The sequence below is a fragment of the Quercus suber genome, unplaced genomic scaffold (assembly GCF_002906115.3).
Source record: "Quercus suber isolate HL8 unplaced genomic scaffold, Cork oak 2.0 scaffold_408, whole genome shotgun sequence".
NCBI classification, from domain to species: domain Eukaryota; kingdom Viridiplantae; phylum Streptophyta; class Magnoliopsida; order Fagales; family Fagaceae; genus Quercus; species Quercus suber.
The window spans coordinates 146545-166153 of NW_027069859.1; the positions used below are offsets into that span (position 1 = coordinate 146545).

Below are 19609 nucleotides of genomic sequence, written 5' to 3' on the forward strand. Positions count from 1 at the left end.
AGCAATAAACAAACAATGACATGGTCGGCCACCATAATCTAATTGAAGCTTAGCCCTCAATATCCCCAATGGAGTCGCCACAGTGAGAGACCTCACCCCCGGCCCATTTTTAGGATGTTGGGCCAAGCCCATGTGAATGGGTGGAGTTATGTTATTGCCTCTCAAAATAGAGGTTCGATTAGTTATATTTATCCCTTTAGATTAAAGGTTTTATAATGGAGTCGCCACTTATTTAATTATTGGGATAAACAAGAAAACCAAAATTGAAAAATTCCTTATTTTATTAATTTTCAATTGAATTTACATTGATCATAAGAAAATTACATGGTTTTGGTCCTAGATACAATCTAAGTACATGACTTTGTTTCTTAGCTACAATATAAAAATCGAAAATTATATGGTTAAACATTTGATCTACTAACCCTTGATCTAAGTTCGGAGGCTATCTTACAAGGTGGGAAGGTATTAGGCACCCATCTTGCCCGGTAAAATCGGTCTTCTAGACTATAGTGGCCAACATTCATATCATATCATCCAATATGTCAACTAATTTGCATGTTGAATTTAATGTATGTGCATGTGATAAACCCTAATTTAATTTATTAAGTATTGCATTTGGATTGAAAAATAAATTCTAGTGAATGTGTGTGGATGGTTATACTCTAGATTCAAAGATTTGAAAGAATTATTAAACAAACATCTTTTTCATGTTTTTTTTATGTGGATTTAAGATCAAAATTAGTGTTATGCATGAACATGTGATGAACAACTAAGAATATGTAAAGAACACATAAGAACATTTAAGAATATTCAAACATATTCAAGAGAATTTAAATAATTACTATCATGCTTTAATCTTAAATTCTCATCATGACAACATAAAAAACAAGTTAGGGAAATAGATTATACCTTCATGCAATATCCATATGGTGGAGGAGGAGACTCTTGGTAGAGGTCCTAAAGGTGGAGGAAAAGAAGAGGTAGGAGAGGAAGAATGAGTTTCACTCAATATCTTGAGTCTCAGGAAGACCAAGATATGACAAGACTACTTAACTTCACTAGCACTCAACAGAGGAGAAGAGATGGGGTTTTTGTGTCTTGGAATGAAGGAGAGGGAGGATTTATATAGTAGTGGTAGAGGAAATATGAATGGAAGGCCATTTAATGAGGGTTGACAAAAAATCATGAACCTAGACCTCATTTTAGCCTTAGAAAAAATCTGGTGCATTAAATGGAAAGATTGGTGGGAGTGGGGAGCAAGCCAAAATTCGGTTTTCCCGTAGCTGCTGTAACAACTTGTAAAGCCAACTTCGAAAAATCATATTTGACTCAATTCTAATCGGAATTGTCTCGTTCTTGTACTCAAATTGAAGCCCCAGATATCTAGTTTCTGGGAAAATTAATCTCATTCACAGATTCAAAATATTCTAAGAGATATCAATGAAATGGTGAGAAGAGGTCATTTGTTAAAAAATAGTTTTAGCACAATTAACATCAATAAGTCCCAAATTAGCTCCCAATTAACATTAAATTGCTCCAATCACTCCCATTTCAGATTTAATTGGTTCCAAATTTACTCTAATTAAAAGATAATTGCACAAATTACTCATTGAATAATTAATGTTTAACTATCTAATTAATTAGATGTATGCAACCTCACCATAAAATGTAGTCCTAGCCAATCAAATTATGACACATCATTGATCTCAAATTTATTACCCTTATAACCAATTGAAATCAATAGTTCATAATCACATATAGTAGAACTAAATTTGTGATAGTGCATCTCAGCCATTAAAACTTGATTTGATGATGACTTTCAATCTGGTAGTCTGATTAAGGCTTATGACCAGTCAATTTGATCGTTACAATATTAAGATCATTTTAGTGAAATGAGATTAAGGATCTAATGGCCAGAATCAAGATGCATATTTCCAATGCAAAATTACCCTTTTACCCTCTATGTGAGGTTAAATATGGGTTGCAAAATGGGGTGTCAACACATGCTTGGTTCCTCATACCACACACCTTGGGTAAATTAACACTCTCCATCATTTATTTGAATATTAAATAGAAACTTGATTATGTTTGGCTCCTCAAACCACATGCCTTGGGTAAATTAATATTCTGAGTTATTTGTTTAAGTGTTGAACAAAACTGGGGCTGTGCCTGGTTCCTTAGATCACACACCTATGATAAATTAACACTTTTTAATCCCTTTCCCTACTAAGTGTTTTGTTTATCTCCGAGGGCTTAGACATCCTTGTTAGTTACACAGTTTTCAGTGCTAACATAGTCATTTTGTCTCATTGTTTACATGGGTTTGATCTATTTTGGTTAACAAAAAATCATTACCATTAACTTTTGTTAAAGTAAGGCACTATCAATTTACATATTGCAAGGAAAAGGAAAGGTTCATAAAGTAAATATTGAAGTCTTTTCATTGAGTAAAAGAAAAGTACATTATGAACAAGGTCCAAACCGCCATAACCAAGGAAAATTACATGTGTAAAGAAAAAGAAGAAAAAATGGGAAGAAATAACAAACAAAAAATGCAAGAGATCCAAGGCTAAGCCTTGGCCTTGGGAGGAGGGTCTTCCTTGCTACTCAGCTTAGAGGTAGGTTGGTTAGTGGCCTTAGGGTCAGCCTCCTTAGGTTTGGTCTCAGCCTTCTTCACCCTGGAAGCAGCATCCTTGACCTTAGGGACAGCATCCTTGGTCTCAACCTCCCTCGCCTTGGTTTTTGACGAGGGCTTGACCTCCTTGCCCTTACCCTTATCGTTGGCCACCTTGACCCTCTGACCTTGGCCACCAGCTTGGCCAAGCCCTTTGGAGACCTCGGGAGGGGGAAGAGAGGCTTGGGTAGTAAGGGGCTGCTCAGAAGAGGCTGATGCAAGGGCAACGGGAGGTGGGAGTTCAGATGGGACTTCATGAGTTCAGAGGGTAGTAGACATTCCCAACCTATCTCCACTCTAAGGCAGAAGGGACTCCTGCCATCCACACTTCCTTACAGTAATCCCTGCAGACCTCGGCCAGCTCCTCCACCAAAAAGACCTTAGTTTCTTGCACCCCAAGGTCATAGGATGCTTGCTTCGAGGCCTCTGTGGCTTCTTTGACTGTTCGAGTAGCAGCCTTGGCTTTCTCCAACTCTGCCTTCAACTCCAGGAACTATTGCTTTGTTATGGCTAGCTCTATCTTTGCGTTAGTCCTCAGCCTAGTCCTGGGCATTCTTCAGGCCGGCCTCAACACTTTTCCGCCCCTTCTCCTTGACAGTCAGCTTAGTGGAGAGCTCTTGATTCTTCTACTTAGCTGCGCCTAAGGCCTTGCTGGTCTTGGCATGGAGGTTGGCCTCAACTCTAGCCCCATTCTTTGCATCCTTGACCTACTCCTCGGCCACAAAAACCTCCTGGATGGCCTGCACAGAAACAACAGAAAAGCACGTTATTATTATTAAAAAACATTAAAAAATAAAAGAGAACGCCCCTAGTAAGGCATGTCCATGAACTTACCAAAGCAAGGTCCCTCTTCAGGCACAAGAAGAGGTCTGGCTGCCGTGTGTGCTTCAGCACATCCATATCCTTTGGCAACAGGAAGGGTTGCTCTTGGGATTCAATTAGGTGCCCTTTTTAGAACTTTGTAATGCTGGAGTTCCATGGTATGGCAGACTCATCCATTTCCACCTGAGGGTCCTAGGTAGGGTTCTAAAGGTGCACCTCAGCCACAGTCTGATCCTCCCTGCTTTCAACTAAGGAGGCCCTCCCCCTACCCTTGGTCACCTTTTGCTACTTGAGGGGCGGGGAGGGAACTCCATCCTTCTGAAGGACAAACTCCCCCTCCCCAATTCCCTCATTCTCTTTCTTTCTCTTCTTCAGGCTGGTAAGGGCAAAAACGTTGATTAGAGGAGGAGGAGGAAGAGGCTAAGACCTTAAGGCATCCTTGGTGCTTAATCCCCTAACCTTGAGGAGGTTGCACAATCCTTTCTTTTTACTGTCCAGGGGCATCTCGTCCTCCTCTATGGAGCTGCTGTTTGCACGTGCTACGATGAGTTTGGGGGAATGGACAACGAAAGATCTATCTAGCTCATCTTCCAAATCCGAGACTTGGAATACAAGTCCTCCTAGCTCCTCCCTATGTTCCTCGAAGTGGAACTAGTCTATCTCCTCCTCAAGTGATAGACGAGAGGATGCTGTTTCCTTTCTCAGAACTGCGACCTCACGAGGAGCATGTTGGGTAGGCAGTTCCACTTGGACAATGTCTTCTCGGGCTAAAAATCTTGGCACTGAGATGTCTATCCTATGCAGCTGAGGATCACCAGCCCTGATTACGTGGCCCACGTCCTGGAAGTTGTCCGACAAAGGCTTAAAGTTGAGGATGAGGTGGACTGCTCTCAGTTGTCTGTCCTCGCTCACAAATACCTCAGACCTTAGTACTTTGTTAAGGACTTCAACATTGACGAGGTTGAGGTTAGCGGCTACATGTCTCCTATTTGCAAAACATCCAAGAGGCAAAACCATGGTTAGAATAATGCAACCATCCATCAAAAATGAACAAAATGGCAAAGGAAAAGAGGAAGCAGTAAAACTATAAAGCTAATGCCTGTGTAAAAAGAAAAGAGAGACCTAAACCTAGGGTACCCCACTTGGCTTTCCCTCTTGGACTGGGCAGTGAAGACTGTCGTGCCAATCACCCGAGACTATTAGGAAGTCGTCCTTTATGCCCTTGTTGGACTTGGGGAGGCATGAGACGAGCTTGACAATGGATGATTTAGACTTAAGGTAATACCCTAAGTCTGGGAGCAGGCGGCACTCATATATCCACACAACGTCGTGCTAGGTGAGGTTTAATCCCATTTTCTCATTAAAAGCATCCACGCTACCTACGACCTTGAACAGATTAGGTGCACATTGGTAGGGACATATCTTATGGGCGATCAGGTAGTCCTTAGTCACTCTACCCATGAGAAGCGTCATTTCCCCTTCTATGAAAGCAATCATAGGAATTACGACCTCCCTTTCTCCCCTGTGGGTAAGCCACTAGCCCGAGGCACAATACCACAAGGAAACCCCCTGGGAAATGTGATACTTAGCCCTAAAGCCCTTCATACCGATAGGAGAATCTACAAGGTGGGCGAATCTACCCATTAGAACAAACTAAGAAGAGGTGGGGAATATATTTGTGAACAAGAAGCAAAGAGTAAAAGGTCAAGAAGATGTGTTGAGGAGAAAATACCCTAAGAACTGAGGAACTTACGAAAATAAGGGCAACGTCACTTCAGGAGCTTCTTGATGGTCTGAAGAATTGGGAAGTCTTGAAAAGCTTGAGAGTTTGGGAAGTCTTGGGAGTTCGAAGATTTGTAAAATAGGAAAAACAAACCCTTCGGGCGCCTTATATAGGACGTGGAATTGGGTGGGAGTTATCCCGCCCAAAATTCGAGGGAAAATGCCAGCTGTTGGATCTCCATCTTACTGTAGGATATGGGGAACATAGCACCACCTGGAGCATTTAATGAGACATCATAAGCTCTGAAGTGTCAAGAACAGTTATAGGACACGCGAAGCGACATTCTCACGTGTGGAAGTCAAGGAAATGTGCAAAATTAATTATCCAAAGTCAAAACCCCATTTTTCTCCTTAGATAGGAAGAAGAAAACTGAAGTTTTGAGGGGCTATTATGGGGTACAGGAATTCCCGTAAGGTAACTGTGCCACGTGTCATACCCATGGCTAGGAAGGGCCATTATTGTGCCGAGGAGGCCACACCTTCGGACAATAAAGCCACATCAATAGTGCGTCACTAGGGGAAGTTGTACTGTAGCGAAAGAACTTCGGAGAAGGGATTAGCACTGACATGACTAAGGGACGAGTGGCCGCCTACACATTTAATGCATCCCACCAAACCTCCTGGCTGCATTTATGTGGAGAAAACCCTTGAATAGTGCTGCCTTGGCTATCACAACTCACAAAGAGTTTGGGAAGGTGTTTAATGGGATAAGCACTCAAGTAGCAGCCTGAATGATTAACAAATGGAGGATCAAGATCATCTAGAGGGAGCTATATAATGTAGGAGACCCTCTAGGGATGAGGGGGAGAAAAAGAGGACTGTAAGAACAAGAGCTGTAAAAATATCCAAGTCCAAAAGAAAATATACTTGTAGGACCACTCTCCTCAGGTGTCGCAGGTTTTCTTTACATAAAATTGTTCTTCTTTACTTTCTTACTGTCTTTGACCCATGGCATGTGTTCTTGGATTCATTGAATCCTAGCTTTTAAGCCCACTTTCTACAAATTCATTGTATTGGGCTCTTTGAGCCTTAACCCATTCATCTTTTGGGCTTAAGAATTAAAACCCACATTTACAGTAACAAATACCTTTTATTCATTTATTTTTGGAATGAGACAACTACACGCATTGCTCTAATTTTATATATATGTTTCGAGGGAAAAACTTTGGTCTAATATTTTTTTTTTTTTGAGTAAACAGTAATACTTTGGACCTGTCACAATGATGACATGCGGCCCAAGCCAAGTCCACTTTTCAAAAATCCCACTTATGACATTCATTTATTTTTTAGATATGATAACTTTTGAGTTTTTCGGTTTTAATTTCTGGTCAAATAAATCTTTCTACAATGAATTATTACATTCATTTATTTTTACATATTGCAGTGGGGGTGTGTCCATCATTGTTTTTGCTGTTTCAAAGTATGCTCAGGGAAAGCAGAAGCCATTCACAGTAATCCCTCCATCAACACAAATGGTCTGACCGGTTATGTATGAAGCTGCAGGTAGGCATAGGAATGCCACCAAGGAAGAAACCTCCTTTGGCTCTCCAGCACGTCCAAGAGGGGTTTGACAGTTAACAGCCTCCAAAAAATTTTCATTGCTCAGAAACTGCAAGGAAGATAATATACAAATAAAAAATTATTAATAATCTCCCAATACTCCATGAAAAATTACTAATTTTCTCAAAATATTAAACGGTTGAATTTTAATCTTTTATCCATTAAAATGTTTTTGTCAGGTTAGTCTTGAATTATTATTATTATTATTATTATTTGTTTCTTTCCTATACTTTTTCAGTTTTTGGTTGGCATGCCTAACTTAGAAAAATGACCACTATATGCAAGATAGTAGAGTCCCGTACTAATTAGGGTTAAATCTGCTAAATTGTTCAAAGTTCTTAATACATGAATAAACTTCAATTAGTATTTGTTACAAATATTTGTATTCTAAGGATGTCATGTATTAGTGCCCATTAGTTTGTAATCTCCTGTATATGTGTTGTTAATTAATGGAAGAGGCATACTAATTCTGACAGAAATTAAATATGGCTATCCTATTAACATATGCGAGTGTAGTGATTAAAATACTAACCTGTTTGCATGTTTAGAGCATTTACATCTGTTTTTTACAAAATATCTTATTTTACCATCTTAAAAGCATGTTTAGAGACATTTACACACACATGTATGTATAATAATAATAATTATTATTATTATAATAATTGATAGGCCAAGAATGTATTGACCCCTTAGGTAGATTAATCAATTAATTTAGCCAAGTGAATTAATTAGATTCAATTACATGCAATAAGTGTGGTAGCACAAACAAATCACCAACTAAGTTAAATGTAGTGAAAAATAAATTTGACACAGGTGATTTGTTTACAAATAGGGAAAACCACCGAGGCAAAACCCCACTGAGTGAATTTAAGGTTACCTCTTCCTAGAATCCACTATTATCAAAACAAGCAGTTACAAGTAAAAGGAATCTCAATACCTAATACCAACCTACAGTTGAACCCTTACCCCAATACACAGTTGAACTTGTAATGTAGTGACAATCTTTCTTTTCATTGCACGGCTCCAAGTATGTGACTAACCAATCGATGCACGGATACAAGTACATGATTAACACACCAACTTGAGAAAGATGTTAGCTGCAAAGTTCTTCAGTTCATCCAAATGGTGAAGATCAAGAATCACATTGGTTACAAAACCCTTGGCGTACAAATGTAGCAGCTTCTACAAGAGAAAGATGAACTAGGGCAAATTGTCTCCGGTCACAATTTGCGTGAATGATCACTTTGTATCAAGTTGCATCACCTTAGACGGCCCTTAAAATAATCCTTATATATGTCTAGGGTTGTGAGAAAATAAACCCAACACAAATAGCTTGGATGTGAGTGAAAAACAAATCTGAAAATTTGAATTTTGTAATTCTCGATAGATACAGCTTCTATCGAGAGCTGTTAAGAATTATATATTAAATCTCGATAGATACATTTGTCGAGCTATCTATCGAACTTTAATAAACAGCACTTTTTCACTTGATTCTTGGACAGATTTGCGTGACTTCAATACTAGACTTGAACTCTTATTCCTTAAAGTATTAAACATATCCTAGATCTATCCAATTACAAGTAAAGTGTGTTTTGTCAAGAATTAGCCAATTCTATATGACATATATTCTTAACAAGTTCTACATAATAACAAAAAAGTTTCTTTCTTTTGATTCAAGAGCCTTATCCCTCCATGGCCATTTCTAGAAGTTTTCAACAAAGACATTTACGATTCAAATTATTATTATTATTATTTTTAAAAACCTTTCTCTTTGTGAAAGTAATTTAAGTATCATACATACTACATATGTACATAGATATGTTGCATGAGACATTCACCAATTTGGATACAAATTAGCAAAGTTACAAATAAGGATAAATTGTTATTAAGAACTCATTTGTATTTTCTACTTCAATGTGGTGAGATTTGTTGGGGAGATAAGCACATTGGGAGACTCCTTGAGTAATTCATATAACATATAGAGACACTTTAATCCAAAAGATCTAATCTCCAATGAGTATGTGCTCAATTATGTTATATTAACTATTCATTCTTCTCATCATTATTCAATGTGAAACTTCACTTACACATGTAACCCAACAATCTTCCCCTTACGTGTGAGTCTACCTCTTTGTAGGCTTCAAGACCTCTCCATGGGCCATAAACAAGTCCTACTTGCTCTCCCATGAGTTTTTTTCCCTTTACTAGTGCATCATCCATGGGCCTCTATGTGTCAACCCTGCACGTCTTTTATCTTTCATAGGAATCTCACACTTCATCATTGTCTAGCACTATTGGCAATAATACCCATTTCTTGGGTCTTTTCCAAGATCGTTTGTGTGGCCTTTATGGGCTTGCTTGTTGCAATATAACATCCTTGCTCCAATTGCAAAAGGGACCCACCCTGCTCCATTTGCAAAAGGGGCATCAAGTACACATACCATGTTTTTGCTCTAACTATGAAAGGAACCTTGATAACCTTGCAAAATTTTCCCCACACCATCGTGGGCTCTAATACCACTTGTTGGCAGAGATAAACATTTTGGGGAGACTCCTTGAGTAGTTGATATAGCATATGGAGACACTTTAACCCAAAAGGCCTAGGCCCCAATGTGTATGTGCTCAATTATGTTATATTAACTACACATTCTTTTATTTTATTTTATTTTATTTCAATGTGAGACTTTACTCACACGTGTAACCCAACAAGATTTATTACAAAGTATTTGAAAATATATACTTTCTTCTTGAGTGTTAAATTTAGGCTAACAAAACTTATGTAACAATAAATCTCATCACTTAGCATATTTAACAATTATAATGTGGGGGGATGGACCCATTTTCCCTAACAGGTCCACCATTAATAGACCTTGATGGACTATCTTACTTATTAGGCCCAACATGTTTCCCAGCTTAAGTTCCCTCCTTGGAACCCCTCGGATATTTGTTTGGACTGAGCCATTTTAAAGATTGAGTCAAAAGTCGTCCTTGAGAGAATTTAGACAATCGGTCCCTCAATCCGAGTTGTTAGGGTCATAGTTTTCATGTGTTGACATATTCTTTGACAAAATACATTTTACTTATAATTGGGTAGTTCTAAGTGGTTCCTAGAATATCATGAAGTATGTTCTGTAAACAAGACAAGTGGTATTATTAAAGACCGCATCAAGAAACAAGTGAAAAAAAGCTGAAAAAGTGAACCTTGACACTAGTCTCGTTACTAGCATCTATTGAGAGTAAATGAAGTACCTTGATACTAGTCTCGACTCCTCTCAATCTATTGAGCTTCGCAGATCCAGACTCAGATCTATTTTTCGGCGCCCATGATAACTTGGATTACTAGGGTTCCGTTCACTAAACTCGTAGGAGATATAAAAGCTTTATTTTAAAGTCATCACAAGACACAGAGACTCAATTAGAGAAGCTATTGTGTTCTTATGTGACTTAGGGTTAACCAAGTGCTTCTAGATCTTTGATGTGTATTGAAGTGAAGAACTTTGTATTTAACAACAAACATCGGTTGTTGGAAAGTTATTCATGTACTAGGATTCGTGCAAAGGAAGAAGTCTCTATAAGAACAAGTCCAATTGGGGATTAGAAGGAAGGTTTAACTGTATGTTGGTACTTTAGGATAGTCTAAGGTAGTGGTAAGATTCCTTATACTTGTAACCGCTTGATTCTTGATTACTAATTCTTGAGAGTGGTGACCTAAAAATCACCCGGTTGAGTTTTTTCCTTGTGAAAGGTTTTCCCTATTTTTCAAAAAATCACTATGTCAAATTTAATTTCCAGCACACTTTAGTTTATTTGGTGATTTGTTTGTGTCTCCACGATTTGCATGTAGTTTAACCAAATTAATCAACTTGGGTAATTGAATTAATAAACCGAGGTCAATTTTTAATTCAATAGTGGTACTTAGTATCGAGGGAAGGGATCTATCACCTCCACAGTAATGCTAACACTTACTAACAACAACTCAACATTGAATGTTGAGTGACTTGTTTGAATAGAAATGGGGATAGATTTTAGCCTATATGCTTTTTGTTGGCCTAATGACGACATGTATGATTTGTCAAGAGCTTACTAAGTCACTACCACTATCCTCTGTTCTCATGGGAGTGAGACAATTACGCCTATAAATACCTCTACTTCTCATCCCAGGGGAGGAGGTAGAAAGCATAAGAAAAGGAGAGAGAGTCATTAGTCCCTACTTGATAAGAGAGTTTATGTATTGGTTTTCAAATTGTGGTAATTACTATGGTTTAAAAAATGTTGTAAAAATAAGTGTTTAAAGTACACATAATGCAAAATGTGTTTGGTATTATGTTTTTTTTTTTAAATATTTTCAAAAGTTAAAATACAAAATTGAGTGTTTGGTATGACTATGTATTATATATATATATATATATATATTAAAAATGTGTGTCTTATGTGTTCTCAACATCATATAGGTTCCATAGTTTTCAAAATAATTATAACAATATTACTCAAAATTGTTACTTGAAAACTGAAAACTCCTCTTGAGGTGTTTTTAAAATATGGTATTTAAACACTCTAAATTGGGAACTGTGATTCAAACACTCTTTGTTAAACTTTGCTTTCAAACATATATATTGTTTTTGGGGCTTATTGTTTTCAGTGTTTGTTTGAACTCTCTGACCAAGCCGACCTTAGAGCATTCATAGCAGTGGAGCTAAAAATTTAGCTTTTTAGCTCCATCAAAAATTACTTTATCTATTTTACCTACACACATGCTGCAGCAGTGGATCTATTTTAATTTTCTACACAATAAAATAATATAAAAATCACAATAAAATAATATAACCACTACAGTAAAATAATATATCCCACAATCTAAAAAATATCCACAGCATCAACCACAACCACCTCTACCATCAGCCACAACCACAACTGCCACCACCACCACCACCATTCATCAACTAGAGAAACCCAGCCACCATTCATCAACCATCAACAAACCCCATTCATCAACCTTCAACAAAATCAAAACCCATTCATCAAAATAAAAATAGAACCCATCAACATAAAACCTAGTCACGGCAATGCTGTTTTGTCAAACACAGTGACAAAATCTGCCGGCTTTGAAGTCGGCAATCGAGTCGATGCCGACGCTCGAAATCAACAAGAGCCAAGTAGAGTCTCACTGCCCAGTTTGTTGCCACGAGCTTCCCACTGATACTGAAACCGTATTTGAAAAAAAAAATGAAGCAAGTTTTACCGGAGTGAACTTGACGATGGTCGGGCCGGCGACGTTGAGAGAGTGAGCTTGAGAGGCTTGAGATGAGAGATGACAGTGAATGAGAGAGAGTGAATGAGTGCTTTGAGATTGGATTTGATAAAATGAAAAAAAAGAAAAAAAAAGAAAAAAAAAAGCAAGTTGTACTAGGCTGAATAAATTTTTTTTTTTTGCTCCAAGCTATAGTGCACATCTATAGATAAATGTGCACTATAGCAATTCAGTTAAAAATTTTAGCTATTGCTCCACTGTTGTAGTGGTGTTTTTTTGTGTTTTGGTGGAGCTAAAATAGCAATATAGCTATTTAACTTCACTCCTGCAAGTGCTCTTAGGGTTCATTTGGTTGGAAGGGTGGAAAAGTGAGAGGATAGAAAATGGTAGGAGAGTAGAAAAGTGGAAGAATAAAAAAAAAATTAATTTCTCTTCTTTTTGTTTGGTTGGAAGTGAAAAAGTGAAGGGATGTAAAGAGTTAGTTTGTATAAATTTACTCATGTACCCTTGTTAAAAATGATGCTCAATTAAAACTAAAAAAGTGAAAAACAACCCAAAAAAAACACAAAAGAAAGCAAAAGAAAAAGAGGCAAAGGAAGAAAAAAAAAAAGAAAAAAAAAGGAAAGAAATGAGGCAACGTCAGGAGGGGGAAAAAAAAGGCAACGTCTAGAGGCAAAAAAAAAAAAAAAAAATGAGGAAGGAAGAGAAACGTCCAGGAAATAAATAAATAAATACAGGGTGAAGAAGAGCAATGTACAGACAAAGCCATGTGCAAGTATACATTGGCATTTTTGTTCATTAAGCAGCCTAATTTTCTTTCTTTAGTTTTCTCTCCATTTTTGGAAGAAAACTTTTTGGTGGGCTCAAAGAGAAAACATCTAAGTTTTATTATTTATTTTCCTTCCTCCTCATCTAACCAAATACACTTCAAAAATGTTTATTTTCTCATTTTCTTTCCAAAGTTTTTCATCCACACTATTTCATCATCAAACAAACACACCCTTAAACTATTCGGGCTTTAGGAGCACATTGGGTAGAATTAAGAATACTCTTTGTTAAACTTTGTTACCAAACATATATATACATATATATATATATATATATATTTGGGGCTTAATGTTTTCGGTGTTTGTTTGAACTCTCTGACTGAGCCGGCTTTTAGCTATTCGGGCTTAGGGGCACATTGGGTAGAATTAGGAACTACGGGAAAGGGGGAATTATCCTGCTTTCGAGTTGTAATTTTTGGGTTTCATTAGCTGTTCTTTCAATAAAAACAGATATATTATATTGGGTTGTTTCTCATTTTGAGCCACTAAAATAAATATGTCCAACTTCGTGGTCAAGTGCTATCATACACAAGGAAAGTAATCTTACAGTTTCAGCCAGGGGGGTTTTGATAACCCATGGTGCAACAGAGTTACTTCTTATGTTATCCTTTGCCCACTCACATGCCAAATTTTTTGCTAGTTGATTCAACCCTCCTACAAATAAATATTTGGCAAAAGTTAATCGCACCATTTAACTAACATTTTAAAGCTCGCAATAAAATTAAAAGACAAATATCAAAAGAGAATTACCTTTAGCTGCAGCATAAATAGATACTCCAAGAGTTAGGCCTACTACACCAGCAACGGAAGAAACGAAAACAATGCTTCCTGCTCCTGAAGCTTTCAGAAGAGGATAAGCAAGTTGGCACATGTGATAAGCAGATTCAAGATTGGTACACATGAGAAATGAGAAATCTTCAGCTGTGAACTCTATGGTTTGTTTTGGCATGTTGGTTCCCACGTTGTTTACCTGAAACCAGATATTAATAAGGACAACAGCCCAATAAGGCTATAATAATTACTAATTAAAGCTCTCATACGTAAAAATGAAGTGATTCTTAGGTATTCTTAAAGTACGGAAAATGGTGTTTACTCATCTCATATTCATGATGGAGTTCACCATGAATGGTAAGAGGGAGTATAATTTCTCAGTGTTTCGAAAGTACTTAAGAATTTTCCATAAAAATGAATGTAAACAGTATATTGAATATTGTAAATTGCAACCTCTTAGTTGTTCGAAAAGAAAAAACCCTCTCTCCTTAATTTAAAATGAAGATAATCCATTCCATGAAAAGATTTTTTTTTTAAAAAGCTTAGATGCTACCCGAATGATATATAAGTGTGTGAAACTAAGTCTCACATAGAATTTTTTTTTTTTTGAGGAATTAATATAAACAATTGAATGTAAATTTATAATTTTAAACTTTTAGGTTAAGTGGAGTCACTATAACTAAAATTGAATTAATCCCAGATATGGCAATCACCATATGGCCTCTTATCAAGGAAATAAGTGCACAGATTCTTTTCTATAAAAATATTCTTCCAATACAAATTAAGTTGTTTTTATCATTGATTTCAAAAAAAATGAACATGCTTTTCTAAATAAAATGGAAGCCAATGGTTATAGCACATAAAATAACATTTTTCTGAATGAAAGAATACAGATTCCTGAAGTAGAACTTTGACGGTTAGGTGTTAGAAAATAGGGTGATCGATCCTTTACACTATACCAACTTTTGTGTATGGTATAAAATACCATGCGAAGCAAAAATGGTGAGGAAATAGAGGACTTACAAGGATGTTGAGTTTGCCATTAAATAGGGAGGAAATTGTGCTGATTAGCTCCTCTCGTTGGGCTTGTGATGCTACATCGCAGACTGAACCAGTGACTCGAAATCCCTTTGTCTTCCATTCATGTAAGCATACATTGAGCTGGGCCGCATCTCGAGAACATGTGTGTACGGAAGCCCCTAGGCTTGCTAATTCCTCGACAACGGCATACCTAATCACAACATGTAGCTCTAAGTTATAATAGAATTTCAGAAAACAAAAGTAAATAAAAAAATATAAAATAAAAACATTTCATGTGAAAGAAAAAAAAAATCTAGTTGACAATTAGTATAATTTTTAAAAAATATGACAATATTAACAAGAAATAGAGAAAATATAAGAGAGATAGAACTTAAAACGCTTAACTTGGTTCGGTTTTAGGTCCAACATTCATAACGTAAAGATTTAATTAAATGGTATTGTATATTGACTTTATATTTATTACAATTTTTTTTTTTACTCAAAGGTATACATGTAATACACTAATCCTATGTTAATCCATGATTTACTGAAAGCAACTGCATAATTTTCTAAACAAAAAAAAAGTCACTTCATATGACCATTTATCTATATATACTATAAAACTGAAGCCTTCTTCGGCATCACCCATCTCTGGTACCACCTTTGTTAGTTCCACCCATCTCTTACTCATGACAAGTTCTCCCCCTCTCACCCTTAGTTCTTTGCACTGCCAACCAAGTCTGCCACTCTCACCATCAATCAATTTTTTTTTTTCTCCCCACTATGGGTTTTGGGATGGTTTGTGGGTGCCAATCTCAATTTCTACCTTGATTTTACGGAAAATATTTTACACCTGACAGGGTGTTTGGATGGATCAGAAAATATGGTCAACCGTAAAATTTTGACCCTTTCAGATCAGAGGGAGCCTTAAGCAGAAAGTGCCCTGAAAATGGTGCAGCGACTCACCTATCGTAAGTGCCACAGCTACACAACCAAGTCCAACTAACACTAGGTCGTCAAGTCCTAGGTAAAAACCACTGAACTTTACTTAAAAATCTTAAATTTTAAAAATTGCTTTTTTGATTTTGTTTTGAAAGTTCGTGTTTTAGTTTGATTTTGAAAACTCGGATTGGTGTAAAAACACAAGAGTTTGTTTAGACCCCCAATTAAAATTACGGCTAAATAGCTTTTACTTTAACTTATACTAAATGTGGAACAAGAGTAAAGAAGCGCAAACAACCATTATCACTATCCTAAGCCATATTCATCCATTATCAACAGTAAAAGGAAAGCTTAAGAGTAGGGAAGAGAGATACAAACATAAGATAATACCGAGACGTGTTATTGAAGAGAAAACCGAAGAACTCGATGAAAAACCTCTCCGTGTCCTTCCAAGTCGAAATCGATCCACTAGAGAATAAAGTTGGAGTACAAGGATAACAAAAGACTCTCCAAGCCTAGTCTACCTCATGTACTTGAGCCCTCTAAGCTACTGCTACCAACTGGCCTTCTCAGAACCTTGTCTTCTCTATCTTTCCATATTCCACAATTCAACCTGATTGCATCCGCCAATGAATGACTCATTTCAATGCTTCCCAGCAGCACCAAATTCTCACTTTACACTCTGAATAGGTGTGGTAAGTGTTTGGGCTATCAACCCTTCAAGGATGTAGAGATGGAGAGGTAGGAGTTGAGAAAAATGACAAGGAAATGTGTAGATGATTATAGGTATAACAATCTCTAACTCTCAAGTGTATATTTTAGGGTTTTTTCTCTGAAAAACACTCTTTACAATTTATGGGTAATGAGAGTCTATATAGTGTGGGTAAAGACTTGGTAAAGCAAACATAACATTTTGCCAAATAGTAAGTTCTGCGAGTACTTTGCGGGATGGCTTTTTCCGCGAGACACTCGTGAAAACCTCCAGGTTGGCATGACTCTTCATCTTCCAGTCATGTGCTTCTACACGTGGCTCTTTCGCAGGTAAGCTTCTCGCGAGACACTCGCGAAATCCACTTGTTCATCCTTTTAAGCTTGAGTCTTCACACTCTCTCACACTCATTCTTTAAAATTGAAAACCCACATACATACAAGGAAAAATGATTGAAGAAATTACAATCAAATTTGGCATGGAATTAAACTCAACACAAAATAGTAGTAAATTACAACTTTACAAATTTTTTGATAAGGGTTTGTGTTAATGTTTGTGTTTTTTGTGTGGATTTTTAAGGTGAGAAGTTGGTGTATTAGACCACTAAGAAGAGGGCAAGTGGACCCAAGTGCTCTGTCACTGGCAAGAGAATCCAAGGGGTATGCAGTGTGTATGTGTGTGTGTATATATATATATATATTTGTGTTTTGGTGTATTGGGTCTTTTGCTAAATTTGAAAACGTATCTTTAATTTATAGTTATATACTATGTCAATTTGTGATTGTAATTTTGCTATTTGTGACTCTATAACTTGTGTTGTGGTGGATGATATAATATATGAGTGCATTGTAGTTATTATGGTTATGGTTTCTTTTCTGTTTTGGCTGATTATAGGAACCTAATTTGTGGTAATGTGTTGGTGAGTGGTTTAGTAATTGATGTGAGAAAGACAGGAGTCCATGTTGGTGATAATATGTCTCAATCTTGGAAATGTGCATATATGTGGTTGCTAAGTGAGGTAATATGCTCAGCGCAGAGGATTGTAATATTGATGTTGTACTTTTACATTGCACTTTACCAAATGTCTTGGGACTCACATTTAACATTTATTTGAACTTTATTGTTGATTAATCAGTGTCTGCATGGTGTTATGATGGTTAATATGTAGTGTTGTGCCCTGAATTATAGTTCAACTGTAATGTCTGTGGCATTTGACACACTTTTGAGGAACGAGGATGTATGGATCAACAGTTGCATTGCATATTTTGAAGTCAATTTTGACATTGGAAAGTGTAATTATATCTGAAGTGGATCCCCCAACCCCTAAACCAAAAAAGTGATGCTGCTGGTGGGAATTGAGTTTGACTCTGAACAAAGTTGCTTATGTATGAACCATTACTGATTTTATTACATAATTATGTGTATGCGTAGGTAATTTTAAATAGTAAATTCCAAAAATTCCCTTGTGTTTGCCAAGATACATATTCTTTTTAAGACCATACAATCTATATGGATGAAGTTGGCTTCGAGTCAGGGGGATTCATATATATATATATATATATATATAATTTTTTTTTTTTTTTTTTTGAGAAACAGTCAGGGCGATTCATATGGGTCCTTATTGGAGGGTTCAAAAAGCATTTATTGCGCTTTTGTGTTGATTTGCGTTTTTGTGTGTGTGAGAGAGAGAGGTATCCTGATTGTCATTATTAACCTAGTTTCCTGCTCTACTTAAAAGATATATTTATCCTCATATTCTTGATGAGAGGTAACTCTTGAGGAATTTTTTTTTTTTTAATTTAAATTTTCCTGTGATTAAGTCAAATCTAATTCAATGTTGGTCTCTCTGCAGATTCCTCACTTGAGACCTGCTGAATACAAAAGGTCTAGATTGCCTAGAAACCGTAGGACTGTGAATAGGGCATATGGTGGTGTGCTGTCTGGAGGTGCTATTAGGGAGAGATATGATGCCATAACAAGCTGGCTTTATTCTTTTTAAGATTCAATAGACATGTTTTAAGTTAATTTCTTTGTTTTTGTAGGACAATCTGAGCCTTCTTGGTTGAAGAGCAAAAGATTGTGAAAAAGGTTTTGAAGATTCAAAGGGCAAAGGAAAAGCAGGCCTCAAAGAGTTAAAATGAGTGGATGATAAAGCAATAGTTTGAGTTCTGTGGTATTTGACACACTTTTGAGGAAGGATCCCCTCAACCCCTAAACCAAAAAAGTGACGCTGCTGGTGGGAATTGAGTTTGACTCTATACAAGCTTACTTATGTATGAACTAATCATTTAAACTAACATAAATAAGATGCAATATAAACAAAATTAGTAGAATATTCTTTATAAAATTTTATTTTCAATAAATTTTTCATGTATCACACGAGTCAGTGACAAGTTTATCTATATATAGAAATATTCAGAAGAAGAAAAGAGTATTGGGCAGAGAAAGAACCCGATTCCTTTGGTGCCACCAGTAACAAGAGCAGTCATTCCTTGAAGTGACCATCTGCTTTCTCTGTTTCCGATTTCTGCCTGCGCCATTTATCTCCGTGAATCTATCACTAATGTTTGCTATAAGCCTACATGTATGTATATCCACTTCTTTGAAACCATGGAATAGGTAATGCAATGGCATTTATTGGGTCCGTTTGCATACAATATATTGTTGCTGAAAACTGATTGTTGTTGAAAATACTGTAGCAAAATAATTTTTAAATAGATATATAGTACCGTGAATCTCATTTTTAATATTTTTTAATCATGAACAGTGCTTAAACAGTAAACACACAGTTTATAAACAGTAATTTTTGTCTCTAAAAAGTCAAGAAAGCTGGCAAAAAAAAAAAAAAGAAAAGAGAGAGAAACTGCAACGCAGAAAACACAACTTTACTTTAAGCACTATCCAAACTGATACATTATCTGCAGAACACCAGTAGATGATAAGGCCTAAAATGGTCAAAACTTTTGTGCGGTTGTGCCATCAGGAGAAACAAACAAATTTGCGGGTCCTATAAACAGTATACTACTGAAAAAGCATAATCCCATGCCTGAAAATGTAAAACGCTCTTCTAAAAAACAAAAGAAAAGAAGAGAAGAAAATGTGAAACGCAGATGCAGTGCTTTTCAGTATTATCCAAACCGATATTTATTGTGAACCTATAGCTCTCACGCAGTAAATGTCCACTACAATTTTTTTGGTCAAATTATGTCCACTACATAATTTCATATATATGTAATGGATACGGGCAACAGTGT

At 36.6% G+C, this 19609-nt stretch overlaps 1 protein-coding gene across 2 annotated transcripts; it reads right to left on the reverse strand.

Annotated features, from left to right (window-relative positions):
* Positions 1-6434: 6434 nt before the first annotated feature.
* Positions 6435-19035, reverse strand: LOC112024085 (tropinone reductase homolog At5g06060). 2 transcript variants are annotated; one of them, XM_024056725.2, is made up of 5 exons: positions 18807-19035; positions 14708-14915; positions 13664-13883; positions 13461-13567; positions 6435-6887 (listed from the first exon to the last, which is right to left on the reverse strand). In XM_024056725.2, exons 1-5 carry the CDS (start codon positions 18893-18895, stop codon positions 6705-6707), a joined length of 807 nt encoding a protein of 268 aa, XP_023912493.1. In that variant the 5' UTR covers positions 18896-19035; the 3' UTR covers positions 6435-6704. The 2 variants fall into 2 exon arrangements, with proteins under 2 accessions (XP_023912493.1, XP_065617436.1); XM_065761364.1 differs by lacking the exon at positions 6435-6887 and adding an exon at positions 11675-12133.
* Positions 19036-19609: the final 574 nt, after the last annotated feature.